Source organism: Megalops cyprinoides, chromosome 8, assembly GCF_013368585.1.
Source record: "Megalops cyprinoides isolate fMegCyp1 chromosome 8, fMegCyp1.pri, whole genome shotgun sequence".
NCBI classification, from domain to species: domain Eukaryota; kingdom Metazoa; phylum Chordata; class Actinopteri; order Elopiformes; family Megalopidae; genus Megalops; species Megalops cyprinoides.
Window position 1 is genome coordinate 35961329 of NC_050590.1, and position 14251 is coordinate 35975579.

At 41.6% G+C, this 14251-nt stretch overlaps 1 protein-coding gene across 2 annotated transcripts in view; it reads right to left on the reverse strand.

Moving 5' to 3' along the window:
• The window catches only part of LOC118782430 (fibrillin-1-like), a 91469-nt gene that overhangs the window by 17508 nt on the left and 59710 nt on the right, over nt 1-14251 (reverse strand). For both annotated transcript variants that reach the window (XM_036535788.1, XM_036535789.1), the window contains 15 exons: nt 13648-13773; nt 13322-13438; nt 12747-12872; nt 11327-11446; nt 10316-10441; nt 7034-7186; nt 5316-5378; nt 4963-5088; nt 4759-4878; nt 4312-4434; nt 3288-3419; nt 2538-2663; nt 1374-1580; nt 1099-1224; nt 427-549 (listed from right to left, as the gene is read on the reverse strand). In XM_036535788.1, coding sequence (XP_036391681.1) covers nt 427-549; nt 1099-1224; nt 1374-1580; nt 2538-2663; nt 3288-3419; nt 4312-4434; nt 4759-4878; nt 4963-5088; nt 5316-5378; nt 7034-7186; nt 10316-10441; nt 11327-11446; nt 12747-12872; nt 13322-13438; nt 13648-13773 — 1914 coding nt within the window. The remainder of the gene's footprint in view (nt 1-426; nt 550-1098; nt 1225-1373; nt 1581-2537; nt 2664-3287; nt 3420-4311; nt 4435-4758; nt 4879-4962; nt 5089-5315; nt 5379-7033; nt 7187-10315; nt 10442-11326; nt 11447-12746; nt 12873-13321; nt 13439-13647; nt 13774-14251) is intronic.

The following is a 14251-nucleotide window of genomic DNA, read 5'->3' on the forward strand; positions in this document are numbered from 1 at the left end:
CACTGTGACACTCTGAGAATGGAAAACAGTCCCTAAAGGTGTGTGAGTATATTGGAGGACTACATTCACTACTCCCAATGCTCTTGTGCAGATATTGTGATAAGGTGATCCTAATATGCAACTGGGGAAAACTGTAAAAAGGAAAAAAACATGTAAAAATTCAGAAATTTCACATGATCATCAAGTAACTGCACACCTCTGTTCTGGCTCCAGGTAGTGGAAGCTGTGCTACTGTGAGTGCCGTTGCAGAATAGCAATGTAGGGAACTGGAGATTTAGCACTTAGAGAGTCATCGGTTCTAGATCCAGTGAGGGGCACAGCCCTTGGGTAAATCCTCAGTTGTGTCAGGGGATGATACATATTCCCTAAGCTTTGTCAGGTGTAGTGGATTAGCACATTAGCTCAAACATATTAAGCGAGTCTTACCCTTGCAGCTTTTGCCATCCACCTGCAGGATGTAGCCTCTGGGACAGGAGCACAAGTAACCCCCCTCTGTGTTTTTGCAGATGAAGTTGCAAGGTTTTGGTGCCTGGATGCACTCATCCACATCTGTAACACAGAGATGCCTTTATCAATGTCTGTACCGTATAGTAAAAGCTCCCTTAAGCTTTGCTCCTGTGTGTAAAATACTCTAAAACCTGTTTGAGGTTTTGTGAGAACAGTAATAAGTTGCATTAACTTACAGAAACAGTTTTACTGTAAGCAGTCAAAACACAGGTAAATGTCACAAGCAAGCAGCAGTATCATATCACGAGCAGTGTATCATATCGTCTGCAAACATATCCATCACTGCATGAATGAAAAACGATCATCCTAAAGGTATGCATTGTTTTTTTGTGTGGACACTGCAGCAAGGGGGTAAAGTCCAGGTATACAGCTATGTCTGTAATAACTGTACATGAACCTTTGTCCAGGTCTATAAAGTGTATAAGGTGTATAAATCTTACATGAAAAATTTCTCAACAATGAAGTATGTCTGGACCCAAAGGTCCCTGTGGAAGTTGATCTTGGCTGTACAGTATGTGGGGTGTATAACAGCAAAGCTGCCATTTCATGTACGCCATCAGAACATAGTTGAGCATTTGGGGAATCCCTTACCTATGCAGGTAGTGTCAGTGATGTCAGTGGTGTACCCTGGTTTGCAGATGCAGTTATAGGAACCAAGTGTGTTCACACACTGCCCATTATGGCAGAGGTTTCCCATGACATGGCACTCATCAATGTCTGGAGGGTGGGAAATGAAATAAGACAAAAAAGAGCACAAAAGATCACAAAACCAACGCTCTTCACCATCACTGATATTAACACTCACAGATAACATTCACAGCTTGGTTCTGGTGTGAACTATCTGAAAACAGCCACATCCACAGTACCTTTGCCATCAGTGGTATAGCCAGGCCCGAGTGGGCACATTTTTTTGTAGGCCGTGGTGCCACGCAGCGGGCAGAGCTCGCAGTTGGACCCCCAGCCACGCCCCCCGTCGCAGCAACACTCAGACTTGGTGACACTGTTACGGCTTCTGGAGGCCACCTGGCACAGCGTCTGCAGAACCTCCCTGAAGCAGAATCCCAGCCTGTTATCTGCAGCAGGGGAGAAAGTGTGGTCACACACTACCCACAACGCACCTCTGAGCTGGGCCTCCCCCCTTTCCCACAAGGTTAGGGCTGAATGGGACCAAATGTGCATTGACGACACAAGCTGTGCTGGTCTAAGGCGCTATGAAAATGTACATGGTTACCCCGTGAGGTTAAACAGGTAAAGATCAAAGAAGCTAAACTGTTCAGGATTAGCTGACAACATGAACAGGTCCGCACCCCTCGGGACACAACACATGGCAGTTTTGCACCGTTCCCAAACTTTCTCAAGCAGTGGTGGAAACCACACCAGATAAAAACCAGTTCACAACATCTGACCTCTCGGTACTGTCTGGTATTAGCCCTGCATACCTGTGGGAATTTTGCTTTTTTCTGAATAGTCTTTTTGATTTCATGGATAGTGCAGCATTGACATAGCCAATCAGTCAAATCATCTTCACTACATAAAGGGCAAAGTCACTAACACTCTAGTGATACTATATCTTAATGGGTAACAAGATTACATTCCCATTAGTGGTCAATGTGAATTTTTACCACCTGGATACAAATGTAGAATTCTACTGGGAAAGAGCACAGAAATCCTTGCGAACAAGTATTTCTCCTTTCACAAAGTAGTTATCCACTGCACAACAACAGTATTTTAAACCAAGCCCCCCTATGTTCATGTCTCTTTATGGAATACAACGTGGTTTCCTGTCATATGTTCAGGGCTGCACTATTTGTGTAAAGTATATTTTTAGGTCACTACTGTTTGTCAAGAAGTCTTTAATTGATACATTCAGGATTGCTACCAGGGACACTTATCTTTAAAGACTCTACTAAAAACTGGTAAAAGTGAATGATAAGGAAGTTCAACACACATACACTCATGCACACACACACACACACACACACACACACACACACACACACATACACAGAGCAATAAAATTTGACATTTACCAATGCACTCAGTCTGTGTGGGGTTGGCAGTAAAGCCCTGGTCACATTTGCATCGGTAGCTGCCAACTGTGTTCTCACACCGACCATTCACACAGATTCCTGGCTTGGTGAAGCACTCATTCAAGTCTGGCAGAAATAACAACACAAACACATAGAATGAAACAGAACCATTCACATTTCATGACAAGATGTAGAAATGTAGAGAAAGTTTCCTTTAACAAGGGCACCTGCCATGCCAACACAAAATAATAACAAGGTCATAAAATAATACATAATGTTTCAAAATTTAACACCTTTATTGACTACAAGGTAATTCATTATCTTTTGACTTTAACAATATCACATAACTGATTTATACATAACAAATGCTATGCCTGTTTGAAACTGAAAATTAAACTGGAACACAGTAAAGGATCTCATACTCAGTCTTAGTGACTTACAAGGCTGTAATGGCAGAATTCATTACACACATTTTGCAGGAGCAAACAGAACAAGAACAATGATAACAGCTACAGAACAGAAGGAATTATAGTAAGTAGGCATCAACTTGGGAGAATGCTACAATAAAGTATTCGACAATAAAAACTCAGTGGCTAACAATTATTAATTAACAAATATTTAATGCTGCAAACAGCATTAGAGCAACAGTAGTTTTATAATATGTAGTTTCATATTATAAAAGTAGACAGGCAGTTTATGGTCTCCTATCAAAGGGGATGTGGTATGAGAGACAGGGGGTGTAGCTTTTACCCATGCAGCCATCTCCATTGGGCTGTCTGGTGTATCCAAGTGAGCAGATACACACGTATGTGCCGATCAGATTTTTGCAGGTCATTCCTTTCTTGTCACAGTCGTCAACCCCATCCTCACACTCGTCCTGGTCTAGAGGACACAACGTGGACACATTCATTATGAGTGTGACTCAGCACACCTGTGCGCACATGCAATGTGCATGTTTTCTTTTCTTCATGTGTGTATGCTGTGTGTTTGATTGTAAGTGTATACTGTATATGCATATGTGAGTCCATGAGAGTGTGATATGTGTATGTGTGTGACAGAGAAAGTCCAAGTGTGTTTTAAGTATATCCCTGTTCTGGGTACAAGTTTCTTTGGTGTTAGGGCCTTTTGGTGTTAGTGACCCACTGATGACAGCTGAGTGCATTAAGTTTGCTGACTTCCTCTACCCTACCAGATACACAATCCGTTTCTGTGCAGAATGTCATAGGCAGAAATGCGTTTGACCAGCTGTTTGAAAATCCTGTTTTTAATATTATATTATATTATATTATATTATATTATATTATATTATATTATAATAATATATATCAATGATCTAATATAATTACCACCCTACAGCCCTGAAAAGGTAAAGGATTCAGTCTGTTTGGCCCTCTCTGTGGTAACTGTTGATTTCTTCTGCAGTGGTGGTGCATAGCTTGAGGGCCCCATATGATTTCCCAGACCCCCTATACCAGTGAAAAACTACTACTACTCCACTACACCACCCCCCCCCCCCCCCCTTTCTGGTCTACACTGTCAGCATTGAACACCCTGTCTCATTCAGCACAAACTGCGCAGGTACATCAAAATAAATCTAAAAAACAAGCAAGTTATTAAGTTTTGTTGTGTGTGTGTGTGTGTGTGTGTGTGTGTGCATGTACTTGCGTGTTCGTGTGTATGTGCCCCTATTGGAATCTGACAGCCTCAGTGTAAGTGTCAGTCTGCCTCAGATAAAAGCAGCCAGTCTCTGACTGGTGCAGAGGAAACAGAGTACCTCTACACATTCTCTTGTCCTCATGCAGGACGTAGCCAGGGGGGCATCTACACTCATAAGAGCCCAGTGTGTTCACACAGCGGAAGGCACACAGCAAAGGGTTCTGGGAGCACTCATTCACATCTGCAGAGACAGGCACCTGATCAGAATTTAATACAACAAATTGTTCTGTTTCTTTTTCAGATGACCCATAATGAAATGAAATACTGTATATTGTGATCAAGGTCGATAAGACTAAGAATATGTTGCAATTAAAACATATGTAAATCGGTAATATAGTGCAATATACCAAAAGTTTATTATTATATAATAATTAAAGTGATTGAGTTAGATATATGATCTCAACTTACAGCCTCTTTTTAACTTTAATTGGCATTAAGGGGCAATATTACAACATGGACTAAAACGCATGGTCACAGTGTAAATGTATCCAAAATCAGACAGTGCCTTCACACTGCATCATGGGCCCGGGTTCGAAGCCATCGTCACATAAGCACTTGAACGCCCCAATTGTGTTTTGGCATGTCCCATTGCCGCAGGGGTTTCCCAGCTCACACTCATCAGTGTCTGTGAAAACAGGGAGCCAGGAGCTATCACGCTATGAGTCATGCTGTTTGGTCATATGCATGTGCTTGCATGATCACAGCTCACCAACGCAGCTGATGCCAGTGAAGTCTAGCCGATACCCGAATGAGCACTCGCAGCGAAAAGACCCATCTGTGTTGATGCACTGGCCGTTGTGGCAGATGCCAGGGTTCGCCACACACTCGTCAATGTCTTGTTCACAGATAAGATGCACAAGCATTCAATGAGAATGAGAGAATGGGCAATGACACACATCAGTCTTGATCCCAAAAAGAGTTTAACTCCATCAAAATATCAGACTGACAAGAGTGCATGTTAATGATGAAGGATCCTCTCTTAAAAACGAATATCTTAAATCAGTGTACTGACATATTAAATGCATACATATCCTGAATGAAAGGAAGTGAGAGCCATCCTACCAATGGTGTTATCGTCTGGGCCTATGATCTGCCCGTTGCCTCCACACAGCATGCTGAATCCCACTAGAAGAAAAGAAACACATGCCCCACTTTTCACACTCAGCCCTTACTTTTCTCCATGCAACAGAGTGACAGCTTCAGCAATGTGCCTGTTTTTATTAACACTGGTGTTATACACATATGCTGAATTGGGAAGCAGCATAGTGCAATGGTTAAGGAGCAGTGGTTAAATCATAAGTGTTGTTGGTTTGATTGACTGTACCCTTGGACAAGTACTTAACCCAAACTGACACAGTAACTATCTAGCTGTATAAATAAATAACACATAAAAATTGCAAGTTGCTCTGCATAAGAGTGTCTGCTAAGCAAATGTAATGAAGTGCATCTAAATGGTATAACACTAGAGTCTGAAACCATTATAAATAAATTATCTTAACATCTTGCAAGATTCTTCCATATAGTCCAAACTAACTACCAGAAATGCTAGTCGACTGGCACTCACATACTAATGTTTTATTATGTTATGTTGGTTTTCCCACATACTGCCTGGCATGGTGGGCCATGATTAAACATTCTTGCCGTGTTATGGCACCCTACTGATATGGGGAAGAACACTCAGGGGACACTGCTAAGACACTGACTCCACCCCGTGCTCATACAAAAACTGACTCAACCCCATAGAGACTCCATTCCCTAGTACAAACACACACAGATTCCACCCCTCATACAGACATCTCTCACATGCATTGACTTGTGTCCTTGTGTGCAATTCCAACCTCATGCCACACAGACTCTGCCCATAATACAAACATACAGACTCCACCCCTTGCACTCAAAGGATCTGAATCCAGATTACAAACAAACTATGAGACGAGTGACCACTACAGTCTCTAAAAAGAAGGTCTTACATCATGGATAATAGGGGTGTAAGCCTCTGCGTTAACAAAAATACGATATATATCAATATCTAGATCAATATCTATCTAAGAATTCACTTAGATGGAATACATTACAATTCCATACAATTTGATTTAACAGAACAGGATTTGAAAGAAAAGTTGACACAAGTACTTGTGTCATATTGTCACGGTTCAGGCAAATACTCAGTCGCAGACCACAGGAGCGTCGAATTCCGGGCAGTTTATTAATCACAGGCAGGGTCGTAAAACGAAAAACAAGCAGGGTCAAAACCAGAGAGGCAGTCTGAGGGCAATCCAGGTTCAGGGAAACAGGAGCAGGCAGGGTCGAACAACAGGCAGGCAGAACAATTGCAATCGGCGATCAGGGCAGAACGGCAGGCAGGAATCAGGTCGAACAACAAACAGGTCAGAAAACAAGATAAGTGCACAGACAAAAAACGGCGGGGACGAAACAGGTGAAATACACGCTGCTACGAACTAGCAACAGGACAGGGACACGCAGAGCTGACGAGGGGATGGGAAGCAGGTGTGCAGGCAATCAGGCGGGTGGAGAACCGGGCGGGGAGCCGGAAAACAAAAGCACATGGACAGGAAAAACAAAAACACCACAGCTAAGGGGGAGCACTGACACATCCATGTTGCTGCATTAATATGAATAAAAAAATTAATCAAGATTTTATGCCACATCAGTACAACTGTAACCTTGCTTTTGTGTCATTGCATCGATACAAATCAATGTATCGTAAGTGTCATGCCACTCCAGAATCCTTCCTCCCTGCCCCCAGCCCCTGGCCTTACCTTCATTCTTGGTGGGACAGATTTCGCAAGGGTCCCCCCAGCCCTGCCCTGGCAGAAAGCTGCAGCAGCACTCTGCCTTGGTGGTGTTGAGTGGTCGGGGGGCTTGGCATCGCCCACCCTCAAACTTGGTGTAGCAGTAGTTCACCCGGAAATCTGTGAGAATCACAGTGTTTGAGGGGGTCGTCCTCATACAAAATGAAAGAATAAGTGGAAGAATTAATGATCCAAATGTGTTTGGATTGGATGGCCCTATAATCGTGCCTCCTTGGGGTAATAAAAGTGCATTTAAAAAATGTACTTCAGGAACATCTAAGTGATGACTGTAAAATCAACACAAGAACAGGAAGAATGAAGGTTTTATGTATGGTGGGAGATGGTGCTTCACAATCTGATGAACAGAATCAATGGAGGCCACCATTTCATGACAGGACCATAGGAGGACTATTTAATCAATTAAAACAAATGGTGTTATGGATAGAAAAGTGTTGTGACATCACAGGGCAACAATTTAAACACTTATTTAGCTTTTTCCTCACATTCAATAAAATCAATTTATTAAAATGTTCACTTAGATCTGGCAGTTATATCAAAAAAAAATTGTTCCCACTTCAAAAACATGTTTGTTACAGAACATAAGGAACTACTCTGTGATATACTAGGACACTTTTGATTTTTTGCTTTCAGTATTCATTATTGAAGACAACATTCAGTATGATATTGAAATATCAATCCTGATATTCACGTAAAAATCAGTATCACCTAAATACCAAAGGATACACCTGGAAGAACTTTTAACAGAATAACCACTTGGTACGTAATCATTTTTTTACTGCCCCATTCATTTTAGCGATAAATTTGTTGATTACCAGCTATTAAAGTTACTGTATGTAGCAGTCAGAGATGAGATTATACTGGTACTGTAGTATTGTTACACTTTAGTGCAGGGGTGGGCTGACACTTATGTGTATCTCCTATCTGAATGGCAGCCATTTTAAATCAGAATTTTTACCATGGAAGAATCAGCTGAGGTGGAGAGGGAGGGGATTATTTTAACCATTGAAAATAAGGTACTTCCAGTCGTAGGTAATGGAAAGCAAGTACAAGAGAACTGGGCCTCTAGTGCTGTATATGCTCTGCCTGTGCATACAACTCATATGTCATCTTTACCAGTCCTCTATACAGCACAGACACCTAGCCCATAAGCATCCTGGGAAAACACACCTGGTAGGATCGCTTGTATGCTCCCTGCGCAGATGCCCTCTCCCAATCATCCAAAAGCATAAAGATTTACGCTGGGCACTCTTCCTATAACAGCTGCTTCCCGAAAAGTGGGATCATGGGAAATGTTTAGACTGTTTGAAGTATGTCTAATTTGATCAAGATTAAAGAGTGGATGATGCACACCTGGGAGTTTGAGCCGCAGCTGTGGTATACTGTAATGCTTGGGAGGGCTGGTAACATGCTCACATTTATCAGTTAACTGCATTTCCCTTAGCTCCCAAAGCCCAGTTTTGATTTTTCTGAAAAACAGCATTTTTCCATCAGCTGTACTCCTCCGCTGGTAGGCCTACTCTGTCTGTCCCTAATGTATAAGCCATCCTAGCTCATTCTCAGCCATTGCCCCCTATAGTGGTGGGATATGCCTCTCTCACTGTCTTGAAGTCTGACCTCTGCAGCCTGCATGCATGTTCATCTGAGTCAGACCTGCCCTAATCTGTTGGATGAACCAAGATCTTGGACACATCCACTGCACTGATAACCAACAGCTACTTATGATGAGGATTTATAATGGAGCTGCTCTGGAGATTTGTGCTGAAACTATAGTGGGATGGCTCCACGGTTGGTTTTTGGACAGCTGTCTACTGTAAGTCATATTGTGCTTGCTTCTCTCCTAAAGACAACTCCCCCTTATCCTGGCTAAAGGTCGAGAGTCATGGACAATCAAAAATATGGACAATCTGCAAAATGGCATTTTAGCTGTTTATGAACCCTTTAAATAAATAAAAAAAAGATAAAAGAGGGTGACAATGGTTAAGCTGGATAGCACATAAATGTTCTGTTCTATACATAAAATATGTGTTGTGGTAAGATACAAGAGTAAGATGGTAAGGTAAGATGCAGAATATAAGAAATCATAACACAGAATACAACTTCAGTCCACTATTGCAAGTGCTGTTTACATTTATGTAGAACATGTAGTCTTTTTAACATTTTCCACATGTGAAACCAGGTGGTATATAACAGTTACCACACTTCAAACACACTTAATTGAAATAAATTTAGTTAAAAATTTAGTTAATAAAATTTAGTAAACTAAATAAATTTAGTTAAAAATTAAGTTAAAACAGCTGAATACTACAGTGTATTGTTTAAAAAAAGATAGCTAGGCAGTTACATTTGGCTAAGTCACAATACCAATGAACATTATTTCATTGCCTGCAAGTCTCTGTAAAAGGTTGTTCATCACATGAAGAAATGACAATAAACTTCCCACTGCCACACAAGAGCAGTGGCAAACCAAGAGATTTGAACAGCCCCTCCCCTTTTTGGTTGATTGTGACATCAAAATTTTTAGCAGGGAACTCCCACTTGAGACCTCCACACCCCCCACTTCTGTATGACAATGGAAAACTGCTCTCAGGTTTGTCTGTACAGGCAGCAAGATACCAGAGGGATCATCTGAACTGTGTTGAACTATCATTTAAGTTTCTGGTAAAAGACGTGTCAGGCTATGCCGTGTGTGTGTGTGTGTGTGTGTGTGTGTGTGTGTGTGTGTGTCCATTTCACCTCTGTGTGACCTCTTGGATTGATTTATCTTCACTAATATCACCACACAAAAAAAAAGTTGCACCCTTTAATGCCTGGCTAGATGCCTGGCCTGGCTGAAGGATATTTTGTATGCACAGTAAGAGCAGAATTGTACAGTAGTGTCCATCTCAAATGATGTGGTTACAGATCAACAATTCATAGTTCCCGTAGGAGACAAGGGTTACACTGCAGATAATCTATTATGAGCAGATATTTATCTCCTATGTTCCTTCGATACATCGAATGGAAAAATCCCATTGGAGGTTCTGGTGCTGTTGTTGTTGCTGTGCTGACTATGGATGTTCTGTTTTAGACCATGTCCCTTCATAATTATTCACTACAAGCTAGCAAATCAGAACATTTGTGGCTTCAACAATTGCAGAGGCACAATTTTCAATGTGGAATGCACTAAGCTGATCCATATGTAAAAGATTTGTGGTAACACCATGGGTGGGAGGGAAAGGGGAGACTCACCCACACACCTCCTCCCTGAGGAGGAAAGCTGGAAGCCCGGAGGACAGAGACACTTGAAGCTGCCAGCTGTGTTGGAGCAGGTGCCAAACAAACAGATGTCTGGGGTCTGGATGCACTCATCGATGTCTGTGCACAAACACAAACAAGGACTTTAACCGACCAGCAAATGCTCTAAGCACCCCCATTTCAAACGCTTCAGCTAGTGGCTGTGAATGAAACAGCGCAACCTTTGGAGCTCATCAGGGAACATTTCCTGGAAACCAGGCCAAGGTAGATGGTGAATTCACAAAACTGCAATCTAGTGTAACATCAAACCAAAGAACAAGCAAAACAAGCAAAAACAAAGGAAATTCCTGGATATTTCCATGGAATATTTTATTTTCCGTGACTCGTGTAATACATCAGCAACACTTTTTAGAGATCAGATGCGATCCTACCCCCACAAACTGCAGTGTAGTTTCCTGCTGGTTTGTATGAACAGGTGAAGGTCCCAGACTACCCCCCGACCAAACAAGTGTAGTTTCACATACAACACATTTAGGCCATCAGCTTATGAATGCGCACTTTAGACAAAGAGAACTTCTCTGTTTTTTTTTTTTTTTACTTTACTGTTTTAAGAAGTATTTTTCTTTTTTGTCATGCTCTCATGAATGTTTTTTATTCTTTTTCCATGTGCCTTCAACGGAACAGTCTGACTTGAGAAAATTATGCAAAAGACATACATTTCCTCTAATTCTAACAAAACTCCTAGTACAAATACTGTAAATGCTCTATAATAAATATATAGAATATAATGCAGTGTAACAAACACCGTGTTTTATTCCTAGTCCTTGAGTGCTGAAACAATTCAAAGCTACAATTAAACTTATCTACAGCCCAGCTCTTGGCTAAGTGGCCAAACCTGTGTATTTGTGGTTCAGCTGAATTGTCGTCTCCTTACTGGCGGTTTGACATGCATGATGAGGGACTGGGCTTGCAACCAGAAGGTTGTATGTTCTATTATTCTATTACCTTCACATCTCTCATCTGTCAGGTAGTACCCAGACGGACAGATGCACCTGTAGGAGCCATCCAGGTTCTGACAGGTTCCAGGGCCACAGGTTCCGGGAGTCACCAAGCACTCATTAATATCTGAGTCAGAAATCCAGTGTTTCAGAAATTTTTGTATTGGGGAGCATAAAAAGATACACAGAACATAAATAGATATGTTAAAATGTGCAATTTCATTTTTTAACAGAAGATAACAGTGGGGAGTGACCAGAACAATAGATGACAGAGACAATAGGACAGCAAAAACACACAACTCCCACGCATCTCACTAACCCCACCCTCCACCAAACCTTCAGCCACTTGGTCTCAACAGTGAAGCATACTGTACCTATAAAATTTCCACTTCCTTGAGGTAACAAATAATTTCCAATCTCTACCAAAATCTATCAGCCTATCATTCAGAACAAACTAATTCTCTCTTCTTGCAAAGTACTGATTAGTTCATTGAACCACAACTGAAGAATCTTCATTTTCTTTGTTTTACAAACATTTTAAAACAAATGTTTTAGCAGTAAAGAGGTTATAGGAGATGAAGAACTGTTCAGCAACCCTAAGCGTTGTCAAGGCATTTCATACCCTGTGCTGGTAATTCCAGAGCGAAACATTCATCTTGCATGCCTGATTACTAGCCTGAATCAGATCTCAGGAAAGTGAACCAGCAATTTGACCGGAATTGTAAAAGTTTACACATGAAAACTGCACAGACATTCAAAATCCCTGAAAATCAGAAATGTTCATTTGTGTGTGTTCTGTGCATTGAAATAAGCAGCATATTTTAAAAAGATCTCTTCATAAGTCTGCCATCAGTGAGGTTATTCAAACAGAGGATAGTGAATTATAAAAATTGACCAGAGAAACAATGATGTTGCATAAGGACAAACAAGATGCATAAACAACGGTACTGCAATAACATGCTGCTGCACTCCAGAAGGCAACACATGAGGCTTCTCATGTTATTGCAAAACATGCTGTGGGGATGAGTCATGCTATTCATCATTTACTTTTGGATAGTAAACCTTCTGACACTGAACGTAAATAAACAGCGCACCACACACATTCATAAATTAATATAATCTTGAATGCTGACATACTTGCAAGATCATGCACATAAATCCTGCTGTTCACTTTGTGGTGATTTATTTCTCGGCACTGTTTCATACTTCACTGTTTCATGTCCTCAGCATTCGAATTAAGGTAAATGTAAGAGCTGAGGTCAATTCAGAGATGATGTATTCCCCAAGTCAGTGCTTTCAAAGAGAGAGGGGTGGGGGGGTTGTGGGAGAGCAAGGAGGGGAATAAGGAAAGTTCGGAGAGACAGAGAGAGAGGCAAGAAGGAGCTGTGCATCTGCATGCAACAGGCCAAAGGTGGGTAGAGCCTCACCCACGCAGACCCTGCCATCGGGCGTGAGCTCAAAACCATCGCGGCAGACACAGATGAATGAGCCCAGTGTGTTTATGCAGTCCCCATTCCTGCACAGGCCCCTCTGTGTGGTGCACTCGTCTGTGTCTGAAACAGACAAGTGAAACACAGGGTGAACCTGATGTCCCAGTTTCAGCTGAAGCAGAGGAACTTCACAGAGCATGAGCACAGAGCTCCAGAGCATGTTAGCATCCAAACTCGAACCAGGAACAGGACTACACTACATGTTCCTCTACAAAGCTTTGCAGACGTCAAAACAACTAAAGCTAAAATAATTGATACTTACACAGTAAAGCTCTCAAAAGTAATTAATAACATGAACAACTTTTTGACTACATATGGTTCCCATTTATCAGTTCAGGAGCATCATCAGGAGCACGGTCATCATGTCATTACTCTTCAGTAATATTCAACCTTCCTCAGCTTATGTTGTCTTTACAAGCCATTTGCTAACCTAAATCACCTGGTTACTTTTATTTTGATGTGAAAAACTAAAAGTAGATGTGGGGAAGAGGCTGGGGTGGTATTCTCCTCACCAATGCAATCGTTGTTGTGGGAAAGCTGGAAGCCTGGGTAGCACAGGCAGCTGTAGGATCCCACCGTGTTTTTACACGTCCCGTTCCCACACGGCTGCCTCTCACACTCATCAACATCTGCAACAAACACATGCATGCACATCCAGGCTGGTTACACAGCTGAGTATCTGGCAAACAAGCTCTGGTCACTTAAATCAGCTGTTCATGAGCCATACCCCTTTAGTATATTCCATCACTGCACTGTGTGATAAATCCCATCTCATAGTAAGCACGAAATCAAACAGGCCTTTTTTATGCTTGTCAGGCAAGTGGCATGAAAAACCTACCGATGCACATAGATGCATCCAGTGTTGGCTTGAATCCATTGGGACAAACGCACCGGTAGCTCCCCACCGTGTCAATGCACTGGCCAGGGGTGCAGATGTTGGGGTTCTCTGTGCACTCATTACGATCTGTGGGACAAGGATAGCCCATTTTGCAAATCATCAAAGGAGACAAGCCCCCCAAAATCAATAAGCGGCATAAACACAAAAACCGTTTCACATTCTGATATGTTTTGCCGGGGAGTAACACAAAATGTTTTTAGAAAGCTGCAAATTCCCAGACCTTGAGTCATTTGTATCTCGCACAGATTAATAGCACTGGGTTCATATACAACACAGGAGGGAAAAATTTCTGAAAAAAATTCTGAAAAATTCTCCAATGCCCAGAATAACACATTTTAAAACAAAACAAAACAAAATCCATGTTCTCATATTTTCTATTCCCCATTTAATCCAAGGTTGATCTTATGCTTTGAACATAGACCAGCGTGTTTAATTTTCACAATTTACACAAATCCTGTATACCAACCTAAGGTGATCTAGTTCTTAATTTCTGTTATTTATGAGACTTTATATAAAGATAAAAAGTGTGATAATGACCATCACA